Below are 16,218 nucleotides of genomic sequence, written 5' to 3' on the forward strand. Positions count from 1 at the left end.
AATTTCACTGTCATCGATGAAATGGAAAACCTTCGGCATTCAAAAATTGCCATTTCGAAATGTCAAGTGCAGCCCGATGACGATGGGAATGCAAGCGATGATGAATCCAATGATAATGATGATGATGATGATGATGATGCAGTTCGCCAAACAACTGACAGGACATCATTCGCCCATTTGGCCGAAATTTTGATTTGATTTCCAACTCCTGAGTCCCGCCCATCTACAGGACATCATTTTCGGGCTAGTCGTGTCCTTGGCTAGTCAATCGTTTTGATTTGACAAACACTTTATCACTTAATGTTCGTTTGTGGCAATTTATTCTTTATATACCAGTTTATCTACACACCGATATGGGTGCACTGAACAAAATCAAGCGCAATTGTTGCTGTCAAATGTGGGGAAAATGTATAAATCTAAAAATAAATACATTTTATATTTATTTGTATTTTTTTCATGTTGCTTATAGATTTATTAGATTTATATAGATTTCAATCTATAGAGCTTGCAAGTTTTTGAGCCAGTGCACTCGCATCTTGCTTTTCCTTCTTCTGCACGCAGAATCTGTCGCTTTTCCTTGCCTTTGTGGCTTCGACTGTGGCCCAGCTCTTGTTAAGTGAAACAATTGAATTGTTAACTGAACAATAAAGTATTTTATTATTATTAGATTTTTGCTGCCAGCCCGCCAACAAGCAATCCCATTGCCATTTGCCTTTTGTCACATCTCTCTCTCTCTCTAGTTTTGTCCCTGGCATTTTCTGATTTCACTGACTTTTTCCCAGACTCCCAGACTTTCCCGTTCCATTGGTGCTGCCCCTTATCCAAGGTCTTAAGTGCCTTTTGAGTCTGATAGGGCTGATACGGCTCATGGCCATTTGGGGGTTTGGGTTTCTTTTTTCGGCGAATGTCTCGAGTAGATTTCCGACATATTTCCCGACTCCTGTTATATGTCATTTGTATTATGTTCGGCGCTTTTCATCCCCCCATCGCCCCCCGTTTTCCTGCCCTTTCGGCTTTCACTTTCTGGCCGGCCTTTCTTCCTGGTTCCCCTTTGTTGCCTTTTGATTCAGTATTGCCAAAGCCATTTAGGTTTTTGAATTTATGACCATTTTGCGTTTTGTGGCTCCTTCTCAAATGCTCGAGCAATTTATGATTCTTGGCCTTTTGGCACACCCTCTACTCAGTGTCTGGATTCTTTTGATTTACGATCCGTAAATATAGCAGGCCGAATGCCCGAAACAGGCAAGGTGGCCAAAATGCCAGCCAATTCTGGCATCCAAAAATCAAATTCAAGCCATTTATCTCATTGTGACAGTGTTGGGCACGCATTGAGCGTAATAATAAATAGTGTTGCAAAAGGCAAACCAGTTAAATGGACAAATAATTTTGTTCGAAATATCGAGGTAATAATCTCAGTGTTGAAATACGAAACTCTCAATCAGTGTTGTAAAGTCAAATATGTATCAACTTGACATAAAACATCGACTCTAAAGAAAGAGATCAAAGATATTTCTTAAGAAAAACACACGCTTCTTGTTACCGACTCAAAAGATTAAAAGAGCATTTGCTGTTAAATATGTTGTAAGGAGTGAAAAATGGAAAAATCCTAGCAACCAATTGAACGGAAGGCAATCCACAGGCGGCCACGATGTGGGGCAAACATTGCGGCGTCCCGGCTTCAATTAAATTGAAATGTTTAAGATGCGACAGTGTGGAAAATGTCAGAAGGCTCCAACACTCGCAGACACACACACACACACACACAGACATTCGATGGCGAAAGTCTGCTTATAAGTATGCTAAGTGAACTGCAAGGACGAATGGCAAACAGAAGAAACTCGACGAAAATATCAAGGAAGCAGCAGCATAAAAAGCCAAGGAGAATGTGGTGTCGATACAAAGACAACTTGTAATGCCATTCAAGAAAGTTGTGATAGTTTTTGTGCCCGGGTAAAATTTGTTGTTTGATATAAGTGAGCTTCTAGCTTTTCATGTTTCTCTAAAGATAACATTTACTTGCTGTTCATACTCTTTTATCTTTTTAAATCATTTTGAAATTTAAATTTGGAAAACGTTCCAATTTCTGTGTTTCAGTGCATATCGCAATCGCAGTTTTTTTTTAGTTTACAATTTTGTATTGTCCTTTGAAGGATGCACGCTGTGCGTAAAGTGCTTATTGCCGTTAAAGGCCACAGGCGTTGAAGCAATCAAGTCGCTGCGGAAAGTCAGGAAACTTAGTCGAAAGTGCCACGATCTGTGTCCTTGGAAAAAGAATTACAGCACGTTTTCAGTTTCACTCTCGTATTTTAGTCGAATAGTCGTACACTTTTTTAATGCCCATCCATATTTTATGTTTAGTGCAGAAAAACCAATCAAATACTAATCCACCTGTAGTCATAAGATATTCATTTACGTTTTACACTGCATTTGTCTGCTCTGATTCTCTGTGCATCTGAATCTATGCTGGAAAATGTGCAAAATGTGGAAATGGCGAATGCATAGCTGCCATTGAATTAAATATTTCACATCGCCAGCCAGCCGGCCGCTTTTCACCCGCACACTTTTCCGGATGAAAAAAGCCAATGCCCCACCCCTAAATCGCACCCGTGGCATTTGTGCAGTGTTTTGAAATCATTTTTCCATTCCATTGTAGTTGGATTTAAATTTGTCCATTTGATTCCAACCCATTGTTGCATTTGCTCATGCCTCATTTGAGGCGATTACACACGACACAAAAAAAAAAAAAAAAAGGGGGGGTGGTGATGAAGAGAGTGGAAAAAGCGCAAAGCGGACCGGAAGTGGAGGTGGGTGAAAGCGCAGGGCACTGGCACAGGCCGAAGCACTTGACCATTTGCGCCACTTGTCAGCGAGGAATCAGACCATCAATTACATTGGTCAAATGGGTGGACGTCTGAACTCTCTGAATATTGTAGTAAAATTTTAAAGGTAACTAAGCTAAGTTTTTAATATTTCTGTTAAAAAGGTTTGCAACTGTATCGCTAGATATTTTTCAGCTACCTGTAGCTACAACTATAATTTATTTAAAATACATATTATACCCACATATCGAATCGATCTACTCACATAGCCAGTTCATGCGCTCCGTGTACTCGACCTTGCGCTTGAGGTCCTTGACCAGGGCGCGAAAGTCATCGTCGTTGAAGTGGCACTGGATGATCGTGTTGTTCAGCTGCAGGATGCTGTACTCGTTGTTCCCGTTATTTCCGTTATTGCCGTTATTACCGTTATTCGATGCAACAATGGCATCCCGGGCACCGTTCAATGCATTCGTCTCGATATCTGTGGCACTGGCACGCATTTTTATACTGCCACCAATGCCACCGATGCCGCCGCCAACCGTTGAACTTAGTGCCGTTGCCGCTGTGGCAGTGGCATCACCATCCACATTGCTGCATGATTTACTCAAAATAATGGTGGCACGATTAGCTATCGAATTGGCGGCCAACAGATGCTCACCGGCGGCGCCGCAACTGCCGCGATGGAAGGGCATCGCCTTGCCGCAATTGTTGTTCTTCAGCGTGATGCAGTGCAGCTGATTCTGGAGAGCGGCCTGCACCGCTGAGCAATCGCTGGCCCGGCGGCGGCGCGGATTATCGCTGCCATCGGGCAGGGAGGTGGGTTGCAAGTGGATGTTGGTGGTGCCCGATGTTGCCGGTTGTTCCACTGATGGCGTTGCTGTTGCTGCCGCTGTAGCCGCAGGATTCGACATGTTGTTGTTGTTCTGTATGCTGTTGCAATTGTTATTGTTGTTATTATTGTTGGTGATTCTTTGCTGCTGCTGGTGCTGCTGGTGCTGCTGATGATGATGATGTCGGATCACCGTTAGGTTGCTGCGATGATCCTGCTCCTCGTAGAACTGAATGAGCAGCTCCTCGAGCAGATTGATGTTGTTGGAGCAAAAGGATTGAGAGGCGGAGGCCGATACCGAAACGGAACCGGAAACGGTGGCCGTGCCACTGATTGTGGAACTGCTCGAGGACTTCCGGCGCACGGTGGCCGTTGTGGTGGTGGTCACTGCAATCGCCGGCGGTGGCTCCTCCTCAATGTCTGTTCTCTCTGGCTTTTCACTCGGATGCTCTTGCTCCTCTTCGTTATCCTCGGTATCCCCCTGATGCTGCTCCTGCTCCTGCTCCTCCTGCACCTGATCCTGCTCGTGATGATCGTCCTCCAGCTCACTGCTGCGACTTCTGCTGCTGACTGCCTCTAAACTGATGCTACTGCTGCCGCAGACGCAATCGATGGCCGCCAGAGGACCGGCAATTGCCGCTGTTGCCGCGGCCAAGACAATCGCCCGCTGGTGCTCCTTGCCAGGATCGAAGATCGAGTGCCGCAGCAGGATCTCCTGCAATTGGCGCCTCTGCCGGCGGGCACTGTACGGATTCACCAGGCGGAAGTCACCGTAGTACTTGGACAGGCAGCGCACACGCGATGCAATATAGCCGATTTTGCGCAACAATCGCTCGTCCGCCTGCTGCAGCTGCAGTTGCAAATGTTGTTGCTGCTGCTGTTGTTGCTGCTGCTGCTGCTGGAGGTTATTGCTGCTGCGTTGCAGCAAGACCGCATTGCCGCTGCTGCTGCTGCCGCCACTTGGCGAAGTGCCTTCCTGGGCGGTCGTCTGGCAATCGATCTCGATATACTCGCACTCCTCGCTATCCTCGCTCTCCACCGGACTGCTGTCCTCGATGTCGCTGTTGCTGGCGAGTGTTGCAAGTGTGGCAAGTGTTGCTGTTGTCGCTGCCGCTGCCGCTGTTGTCGCCGTACCGCTGGCTATAACCGTCGTAGTTGTTGTGGTCGCATGGATATCGCTATCGGTGATGGTGGTCGTTATAATCGTCAGAGTCTCGAGTGTTTCCTCGTCGCTGCTGCTGGTTGTTGTTGCTGCTGCTGCTGCTGCAGTTTCTGCTGCAGTTGCTGCTGTAGATGTTGCTGCTGCTGCACTGCTGCTGCCGCGTCGACTGCTACTGCTGCTGCAGCCGCTGTCTTGGTACATTTATAAGCAACCCTTGCTAACCGGTTTCTTCGACTCTGTGTTTCCTTTTTCGGCTGCTGCTGCACTTGATTTTTCCAGCGTTCACCCAGCTTTTCCCGACTTTTCCTCACTGCCCACGGCTGTCTTAATTGTTACGGCCAGCGATTACTTTTATATTTCTTCCCTATCCGTATTTGATTTGCTGCATAAATTAATTTTCACTTAAAGAGCGGGGGTTTTGCGAGAACTTATTCTTTTTTTTTTTTTTGTAACGTATTTTTTACGAGGCTGGCGCCGTTTTTATGACCATTGCTTCCCTTTGTTACTTGCAATTTGTTTTTTGATGTTTATGCCACGCCAGCAAAGTTATGCAAATTTCCGCCGCTCCCCCGGCGCCCTAAATATCGCGTATACGTATCGCGCATACGCTCCGTATTCCGGCTGTACTCCTGACTGAAAATCAAATCAATTCAGTGGAAAAGTTGCCGCCACTCGCATTTTTTTTTGGCATGTCAACCGATTCGCCTTTTGCTATTTTTTTTTTTTTGTTTTTGTTTTTAGCTCCTTTAGCCTTTTGCAGCTCGTGTTCTCCGTTGTCATTTGTGTTTTACATTTTATTGTGTTTTAATTTGCATTATTCAGCCGTTTGTCCTGCGCTACCACTTCCTCTTCCCCCTTTTCCTTTCGGGCGTCACTTCCGTTTCCGTTTGTGAGCGCTGGCAAATCTGCAAGGAAAACAATAAGGGTAGGTCTATGAGTCGCCAGCAGGAATTAAGTCAAGTAATATATCTAATGGCCCGGATGGAATGTGTTTCCCATGACATTGCAAAAACTTATCGACATATAAAGGTGCTCATTTCAGAAGATTTTGGGGAAAGAACTGAAAATTGCTTAGATTAATTATCGTATGTATCTAAACTTCTCTTAAGAAAGATGTGATGTGATTTAAAAAATAATAAAACATTCATTTAAGTGCTAGAAATGCAAAATAATAAACTAATTAGCCATATCATTGCAAATGATGGCCCCAGTATGGAATACTGGAATGCCATACCTCCTTGAGCTCGTAATTAAAGTTCCAATCAAACCGTGTTCAAACATGTGCATTTTATTTTTCGCCATTTTTTGCTCATTCGGACGATTAACAAAAAATTCAAAAAGTGGTCCAAAAATGAGTTTTCCTAAATCCGTCAAAAAATTATAGGGATCGTTGGCATTGGTTATTTGCTACTCAAATCAGTTAGTTTTTCATCTATATGCCAATTTTTACCGAAGTTATGCCAAAATTTCCGTTTGTAAATATCAAGTTTATGGCAAAAGCCGTTTTTCCGAATTTCGGTCATAAAATAATCGGTTTTTTTGCCACAACTTTCAAATTAATTGCCTGAATATGGAATGTTATACCTCGATGAGTTTGTAATTAAATTTCCAATCAAACTGTGCCCAATTATAAGAATTCTATTTTTTCGAAATTTTTTGGAAATTTTGATGATGTTACCCCTTACAAAAAATGCGAAAATTTACCCAAAAATTAATTTTCCTAAATCCTTCAAAAAATGATGGGCGTCGTTAGTATTGGTAAATAGCTGCTCAAAAAGGTAATTCTTTTAACTTTGTGACCATTTTTAGCCATCTAATGAAGAAAAAACATAATGTAAATATCGATTATTCCTAAAAATCGATATCCGCCATCATAATAAACATGGAAACTTATGGTCTAAATAAGGAATTCTATGCTTTGTTGAGCTGGTTTTCAAATCCCCAAATATTTCATTTTACAAATGAAGAAAATTAGTAATTAGTTGTACAAAAAAGTGTTTAAATAGCATATGATTTATTTGATCTTTTATCACCATAAATAAATAAATTTGATTCAAATTCGTCTAAATGAATGAAATAAAAAGGCAACAAATACTCTATAAATTATTTGGAACCACAAAAATCCTTCAAAGCTGATTGCTTCAATAAATTTGTTTTGATTTCAACGACAAAATAGAATCACTGTTGTGCACTGATTAAATCAAAAGAAAAATGCCAACGTTTTCTCTCTATAATCTGTGGAAATCTGGGATCAAAGATCCGGTACTTTAGACTGCTTTTAATTAATACAAAATCAATCAGGCGAGTTGCCAAGGAAAACCAGAAGAGAGAAAATACAAGGACCCACAAATAAACAAATGGATAAATAGGAAAACAGCAGCAGCAGCTGTATTGGCCGCATTGCCAGCCGCACAACAATGTAAATATTTTATGAAATATTTTTACTACTTGCTGCTTGGCACTCTTCGTTCTATTTTGTTGTGACAATCGATTGCAGTTTGTGTGTGTGTGTGGTGAAAGTGGTTTGTTGGCTGGGCGCTGCCTGTGTGGTGGGTTGTGTGGACGCAAGGTGATTTGGGTGGTCAGTCGACAATCCCAATATGCAGACGTGCTCGACCGCAGAGACAAAGGCGTTGCCCATTGGCGGTCAACCTTGCGACCGATTCGCTGGTCGGCTGATGGTTGAACGGGCGTTTGCAGTGGGTGGTGCTGGATAAACAGCGGGCAATCGCACAAAGCAACGGCAGGCGGTCAGCAGCAGCAGCAGCAGCAGCAGCAGCAGCAGCAGCAGCAACATCAGCAACTGTCGCTAACGTTGACAATGACAGCAAATGTCAAACAGTCTTTTCCACTTGCCGCCCTCTTGAAAATCACCCACTATCTACAAACCAACCCATACAAATACCGTTCATCACCCAACGCCCCCTTAAGTGCAGTGCCGCCAACTCGCTCCTTCTGTTCAGTTCATCTGTCAATCAGTTTGTCTGTCTCTTTTGTTTGTCCGGCAGCAACTCGTGTGCAACTGCCACAATGAGCGGCCGAGACAAAGGGCTGCAACATGGCAGTGCCGCTGCCGGGACAGAGATGTCCTGGCAAGAAGGCAAGAATTTCAGCAAGTACCCCTCGACCACTCGACAAGGCTTAAAAGGATTGTAAAATGGCCAAGAGTGCCCCCCCCCCCCCCATTTTCACCCGAGCTATATTCAAAACCCTTTTGCAAACTTCTTAGAAATGTTTACTTGTAGATAGCACAGAGATTTATCGCAAATAATGTTATTTAAAGTTCAATAAATTATAAGCTAATGGTATTCTGTTTGATTATTTTATCAAAGTTATTTTAGAAACGAAAATAAAGCAATTTATTTTCAATTAGCTTGGCTAATAAAATGACTTAAGCAAAATAACCAAATATATTTATGTTTATTTCGAGATAAATAATATAATGAAATCTAAACGTTCTTCTTTAAAACTCCCGTGCTGAACTTATAAATTAGTAATTTCTATTTCGTATTGCCCCAAGCTTTGGCGTGCTGAATGCTTAATTTCCACTTGTACTTTTACTAGTTTCACAACGCAGCCTTATTTCCTTTCAAAAATAAAAAGAAAAGGATCTGCGACACACACACACTCATACATACAGTACAGACGGTTCACCGAAATGGATTTTTCCAAATTCCAAACGCATTGCGAACAGCTAACGTGGCGTATCCGTTCGTGCGTTTCTGGTATGCTGACGATTCCGGCACGACAGGATGTGGAAATGGGAAAATTGGGGTGGTGTTTGTTGCTGGCTTCTTGGAGTTGGTGGGTCGGTTTCCTTGGATAAAGAAGTGGGTGCCCGTTTTCAAAGAGGCCAAGAAAACGTCGAGAACGCTTCAAAAGATTCAACTTTGTTGCATCTAATTATGGGCAATTTGATTAGGGCTCATAAATAAACAAGGTCTCACACCCATACCCATACACTTGGGTGAGAGCCAACTCCTCTACCGCCTCACACACACACAAATAAGCAGCACACACATACACAGCATACACACACAGCACACACACACAGCGCACACACTCACAAGTGTCAATATGGAGCCGCAGGTGGCGCAATTGCCGACGCTGTCATGGCTGACAAAACGCAAACGCAAACAGAAACCGCCGCGGCCTTGTCCCAAAACCCTCGCCAAAAAAAAAAAACAGCCGCCGCCCAACAAAAAAAAAAAAAACCAAAAACCCCGCAATTTCGCCCCACCAAAAGGTACCCAAAAACCAGACCGAATCGAAGCGAAGCGAACCAAGACAGACAGCCACCAACTGTTGAATGGTGGCAACAGTTTTTGGCCACCATATTTGCTGAATTTCATTTATTCACAGCGACGGCAAGCGAAATGAAATAATTTTAATGCGCCAAGGCCTTGCAGGAGTTCGTAAACAGAATAATGATTAATTAAATGGATTGCATACATTAGGTGTTTATAGAGAAAAATAAAGAAATACAAAATAAGTTTGAGTGCTACCGATTAAATTCTAAATATTCAAAATACACATTTATGTTTGTCAGTTGCAGGAACACACACACAAATAATATAAACCCATTTCCTTTTCGTTATGAAATAAAAGTGTAATTAAAAACAAATTTCTTTTTAATTATTATTATATATACAACATTATTATTGCGTATCAAATTTAAGCAGGATAACAAATGATCGTCACACTTTTTAATAAAAGAAGAAGCAATTTAAAATCATATTGGATGAATTTTTATTACGCCAATTGTTTTTAGTTATCCAGTTTTTCCACTCAATTGTTTTGGCTTAAACAAAGGCAAGCAAATCAAACCAAAACGCTTGTTTTCACTATTATTTCTATGCAAATGAGCGATATGCAGTCATAAATAAATAAACTAATTTTAATAATTCAAAAGCTGCTTAACAACTTGCACTGAGTTCGTGTGCGTGTAAATCTGTGTGTGTGTGTGTGTTTGTGCATTGCGTTTATGACCGAAAATGAATTTGTTATGGGGATTTGTTGGCCATTGTTGGCGTTGACTTATCACAATGGATCCAGGCGGCGTTTGGTTTGGAAAATAAATAAAGTCAAAATGTTCCGCCGTCGCTGGCAAATTGCGAGCACCAGTTTTTGTTGTACTGCAGCCTGCCGCTTGTCGCATCCTTTAAATGCATCAAAATGTGCTGCCTACTTTTAGGCCTTCACCCGTTTTTCCGCAAAACAATACGTAGAAGGAAATATAGAAAGAGAGAGAGAGGAAAAAAAAGCTAAAAACCGGGCTGCAACAACGACAGCGACACACATTTTGCGGTTGATATGAATATCGATTCGACCCGTTAACTGTGCCAGCTTGCCGCCCTCTTTTTCCGCCCACTTCCCCCCAGGACCGCCCCCTTTTTAGCCCTGGTATGTAAACTAGAACTTTGTATAAATTTATGTGCACAACAATGTTTATGTTGTTGAATAAACGAGCAGTTTTGCATGCGGCGAGCGCCAGGACCCTCTCTCCAGTGTGTGTGTGTGTGTGTGTGTGTGCGTGTGTTTCATTGGGAGTGTATGTGTGTGTGTCTGGGTAATGGCAGGATGCAACATGAAAATGGCGTGTGGCTAGCAACGTTTTATTTGCTCGTTCTCTGGTCCTTTTCCCTTCATTCACTCCGACTCCATTTTGCCTTACTCCTTTTCCTTTGAATGTATGCGAGTGTATGTGTGTGTGTGTGTGTGTGTGTTGGTTGCACTTTAAATAGAAATATGCCACACATACCAACACACTGGCACACTCACACACTCGTGGGCAGTGAAAACATTCAATTTCAGTGCGGAAATCGCCTAACAGCCCTAAATAATGGTCAATATCTGGGCCTCTGGCTAACAAAGCGATACTTTTCCCTACTGATATTCTTTCCGTTTAGTTTACCTCTTCACCAGCAAAGCTAACTAGGCACATTCGATATTTACCATTTGAGCCATTTACCAATTTTGCACGAAAATCACATATGTATATGATTAGAGATGAGCTGAGATCGTTAACAGATTTAAAATATTGTTAAGCTAACCCTTTTTCATTTTTTGAAATGTACACATAAATGCAAGAGTCAAAGTTTGCAAAATGTTGAAAAGTCCAGTTCGAAAACTCCAATAAAACATTTCGCAATCTAAAAACTGTGTGCAAGCAAACTTTTTGTTAGCTTCACTAGTGTGACGCTTACAAATGACTTTTTCGAACATATATTTTGGCATTGCAGCAACAGAGTGAATCTCCATTCAGCAATCTGCTGGCTAGCCAATGGCCAACATCCAGACGCAATGTCTGATCCTTTGATTTAATGGAGTCCTCACACACACAGTCAGTCATACACTGAAAAAGAGGGGGGGGGGGGGGGAGGAGATATGGAGCCACATACTTTCGAGCGTTCAATCAAACTAAGCGCAAACAAGCCTAGAGATATGAGACAGGACGAAAGGACGACAGGGCACCAGGACGAAAGAGCGGAAAACCAAGCCAACGAAGCGTACGAAAATAAACAAAAGCGTGGGAAGACTGAGGATTTTTGAGGGGATGCAAGAGAGAGAGAGAGATAGAGAGAGAAACACTAAACACCATGAGTGAGAGAGATGGCACGTGGTGTTGGGTTATGGCCGCCAGGACACCTCACACACTCACCTACATACACACACACACGCGCACGCAGAGAGAACTTACTTAAGCGAGTGATTTTCAGATTTTCCGCTTCGGCTTGTGCGCCCCATGTGTGTCTGTGTGTGTGTGTGTGTCCCAAAGTGCTTTGGTGTGCGTAAAGGGCCATTGTGATTTTAATTTTCATGGCTCGTCAATAAAACATTGATCGCGCCATCAAAAATTACAAGCAAATTGCTGTAAAAGCCTTGTAACCTAGTATTAAATGCACATAATTGATTGTATGCGGTTACAAATAATAACAATTTGTTTAAATAACCAATAAGTCAATTTAACTTCAGTATTTTCTTTAAAAAAATCAAGTGGCTTTAAACATGTTGCCTATTTCTGTTAAGATTTTCCCATTTGAAATATTTAATTTGTTTGATTTTTCTATTGCGGGTCAACGAATCTTCAAGTACTTTTACTGCCCTAAAACATTTGTATTGCAAATGAGCTCTGGGCATTTGTCCTTTACTTGTATTCATATTCAGCGTGTGTCTGCGTGTGTGTGTGTGTGCGTGTGTGTGCGAGGGTGCTCTGTATGTGTGTGTTGGTTACCTTGGTGCTAGTTTGGAATCATTCATCATTCCCGGACAACATAGTTGTAAATAATGTTACCCACAAGGATTCCTCTCGTCGATTATTATGGCGATAAATCAAAGGCAACCTCCTGCGCATTTTCCTGCTCACCTTTCTTTGGATTTTCTCCTTTATCTTACTCCCCTTAACCTTCCACTCCTTCCCCTTATTGCTCCTCTTTTTTTTATTAGTTCTTTCCCCATCAGTTTCTGTGACAATATTCCTCACCTATGGGCAACGCGTTTTGTTTGTTTTTGGCCGAAGGACTGATGTTAGTCCATGGACGGTAATATGCAAATTACTCTGGTCCAGCTTTTGCGGGCTGAATAACTGAATGACCGACTGACTGACTGACTGACTGACTGGAATACTGAGGCACTGATGCCAGGACGATTGCCATTGCTATTAAGCTGGCCAAGTTGATGGCATGTGTAAAGCCCTCTGTGGGCCAATCTATAAATAAAGTTAGCAAACAACAAGAGCGCGTTGGAAAATTTCAATCTACAACCGCTACCAATATGGAAATGCGGGGTTTTCTATGTGGGATATGTACACAGCAAGAAATATAGACAGAAATATATGTTTGTCTTATATATGATATCTATAGTGTATTATTACATTATATTATTATTATTATATTATATTATTATAACCCCGTATTAGTTTACAATTTGAGGACAACAAATATTCTGCTCCGTCAACTTGCAACTATTTTCTCGCAGTGCTAATGCCCTTCAGAATGTCATCAAGTGGGATTTACAATTATGGGAATTGGCCACTACTTACACATTTTTCCATTTCCAATTTAGGAACTAAACAATCCTAATTAACAACTACAGCACCGCAGTTAGCTAAAAGTTTTCACTTTTTGTGGATTTGAAATAAAACGTTATGTGGTAAAATGTATCAACTTGTTTGCGGATACACTAATGAGAATTTCCGTGGGCAAAAATGTTCAAAAAATTAATTGTATCTAAAGTTAAATATTTGTAAAAATGATATTTCACAAAAGTTAAAATCTCCTTTATTCGATGTATGTTAAATGTCATTTAGCGGAAGTCCTTACGCATTTGCTCATTCAATATTGAATGCATATGTAAATAATTCAAGTAAATCTTCTCGCATACTTTCAATTAAATAAAAGCAGTATTAATCAAATGGCCCACGAGGGGTGTGAAGGAAAGAAAAGGATATTGAGGGGGTGTTTCGCTGGGACAGGCAAGACAGATGGCCGGAGATGACAGGTAAGCAGTTTGCGTTTGTATGCCGGCACACACGTGTGCAAATAACAATAATCAGGACACGCACACACACACACACACACACACACACTCGCACACTGTCAACGTACAAAACAAATGATGATAACTGTGAGTCAAATGAAATGTCCACGAGCCGAAAAAAACTGCAAAACAAAAAAAAAAATTGAACGAAAATGAGGCAAAAAAACATAAAAATAACAGCATGGCATCGAGCAGCCAGAAAATAAAGACAATATTTGTCAAGCCCACTTGCACACACACGCACACACGCGCACACACGCGCACACACATAGCTGAAAGCGACAAGCTGATAAAAAAAAAAATATATAGCGAAAACCGGATACGGAAATAGACCCCAATCCGGAGTCGAAAAACCCATCGATTGTTGTGAAACTGTTAAGATGCAGGCGATTGTACACTGAGCGAAATGTAAATTCGATTAAATGCTGATTTTAAGTTACATGTACACGATTCTCAAACTTTTCCGCTCACCAGCTTTTATAAAACTATATAAATATACAAGCATGATCTCAAATATATTTGTTTATTTGCTCATCTAAGTTATCCTATTTCAAATGGCATGACATTTTTATTATTTTTTTGCACAAAATGCAATATATGGAATCGAACAAAAGCCAGAAATTGGGAAAAAGGCAAGTGGAAATGGAGTGTGGGAAAACCGAGACTGCGGATGGGGTTAAAATCATATTTGCAAAGGACGTCGGTCGGACGTTGTAACCGCCGAGCAAACAGTGGGCCTAATCAAAAGTCACAAACACAGTAAAATACACACACACATGCAGTGGCTAAGGGAAAGCAGACACAGACGCAGACACACAACGTCTTGGCAAGAAACCAAGTCAAGTCAACAAAAAGCAAACTATTTGTTTGCCAGCCTGCGAGTGCCTGGTTGTGTGTGTGTGTGTGTGCTTTTCACCCAGTGCCAAGCAGAGTCACCACCCACCTTGCCACCCATTTTCCGACCCATTTTCCCTGTCAGCCAATTTGACAGTTAGCAGTTACAACATAGTTACAGCCATCCACACACACACATCCCAGTACATACACAGACGTGCGTGTGTGTAAGTGAAATTTGCTTGTAATTTAAATTATTGTTTAGGCCATAATACAAGTCATTGTTATGGGATCGGATCAGATCGAATATAGTTGGTCCACCATCGAAACCATTGTCCGCAAAGACAATGGTATTGTTAATATCGGGCTTACATTGGTAATCGCTCAAAACCAATTATGAGTCCCCATACAGGTGCGTAAGTAATCTCTCGCCACTTGTTCAACACACACACACACACACACACACCTTGTGGCAAACGAGATTGGGAAGACTGAGGCCAAGCTAGAAAGCACTGGGGTTATCAAAACACGTTTTCTGTGTTTGCAATTGTGTAACTATTTTTGGTAATAAATCAGATAGATGTTTTTGAAGAGATTTTATCCATTTTTGTTGCATCATTTTAGGCACAATTGTACAAAATTTTGTTTGCCAGTATCGTTTTCTTTTTTTCCATTTTATGTGATTGTACATATATGCACAACATACAAATTGCTGATATTTCAAATCTGTAAAATAACAAGATTTTTTTTTGTTTCGCCCTAATAAACTTAATTGCAGAACATTTCTTGGAATCAAACATGAATGGAAAAAAATCAGATTCTCCAATAAATTTGAAATTTGAAGAGCACCTCTTGATTATGCAAAACGGACTCACGCGCAAAACAAAAAAAAAAAAAAAACACCAAAAATGAATTTCCATTGAAATCGTTCAGGTGTAAAAAAAAAAACGAATTTGTTATTTTTTGTGTCGCAGACGCGCAAACAAAAGACGAGAAATAAAAAACAGCAAGCAGAAGCAATGATTCATTCAAAAGAGATTGAAACGGGCCATGAGCTGGATGGACAGACAAAATGTGTGGGCTGGGGAATATGGCAATAAATAATAATATTTTTTTGTATCAATTTGTCAGGCGGAGGAAGTTTTGTCGCCCACAGAGAACAGACCCACTGCCCACACGCATACGCATGCATGCACACAAACACACACACACACACGTACGCACGCACGCACGCACGCAGGACATACAGGACACATGCAGTTGACAGTTAATGGTCTAATGAAATGTCTTTGGGTTATCGCAGCTGTTTACCTGGCTGACCGAATCAGGGCTTTCAGCCACGTTAAGCTGCCAGCTAAGTCCCAAACAATGTCCTTGCTATATGTCCTTTGCACAGGACCTTTTCACCAACATTGCCCCTAACCCCACCCCCTGCAGTTTGTGCATCGAAATTAATTGCCGCGTAGGTGTGTGTGCACTCTTTCACTGGCACTCCGAAAAAAATGTCACCAAAAACGTTGCCCTTTGGGGCACCAAAGGTTGCACAAGGATAACTACGAAACGAAAAGCGCCTGAAGGTATACAGAAACATATTTCTCAGGTTTCGCATTCATATCGAAATACAATGTATTTTCGACATTTTGTTAATTGATTCAATGCATATGTTTTATTTCAAATAGATTACTCGTTAGTTAGATTCAAGAAAAATGTTTCGACATCTTCTGCATGAGAGCTTGAAAATCAGTTGAAATAATCGTCTAGAGTTTCGTATCTTTTACCCATTTTCGCTCTGTGTTATTTTGTGTGAGTGTGCAAGTGACTGAGTGCAGGACTCCAGGACTCACACACGAACACATATCCATGTCAGAGCGCATTTCGCAGGACTATTTACAACTACAGCTGCAAGATGTGACAGCTGCAGCTGCGGCAGGACATCGGAACTCAAGTTGTGGCACTTGCAGATGATAACCGGCAATTGCGGTGGATAACTGGGATAATCGTACCGCTGGCACAAAATGCACCGGACGAGGACGACA

General features: G+C 41.6%; 1 protein-coding gene across 4 annotated transcripts in view; it reads right to left on the reverse strand.

Annotated features, from left to right (window-relative positions):
* The window catches only part of Pde9 (Phosphodiesterase 9), a 111,765-nt gene that overhangs the window by 41,063 nt on the left and 54,484 nt on the right, over positions 1 to 16,218 (reverse strand). For all 4 annotated transcript variants that reach the window (NM_001272567.2, NM_132606.5, NM_167340.5 and 1 more), the window contains one exon: positions 3,085 to 5,715. In NM_001272567.2, coding sequence (NP_001259496.1) covers positions 3,085 to 5,011 — 1,927 coding nt within the window. In that variant the 5' untranslated portion in view covers positions 5,012 to 5,715. The remainder of the gene's footprint in view (positions 1 to 3,084; positions 5,716 to 16,218) is intronic.

This window comes from Drosophila melanogaster, chromosome X (genome assembly GCF_000001215.4).
Source record: "Drosophila melanogaster chromosome X".
Taxonomy (NCBI): Eukaryota; Metazoa; Arthropoda; class Insecta; order Diptera; family Drosophilidae; genus Drosophila; species Drosophila melanogaster.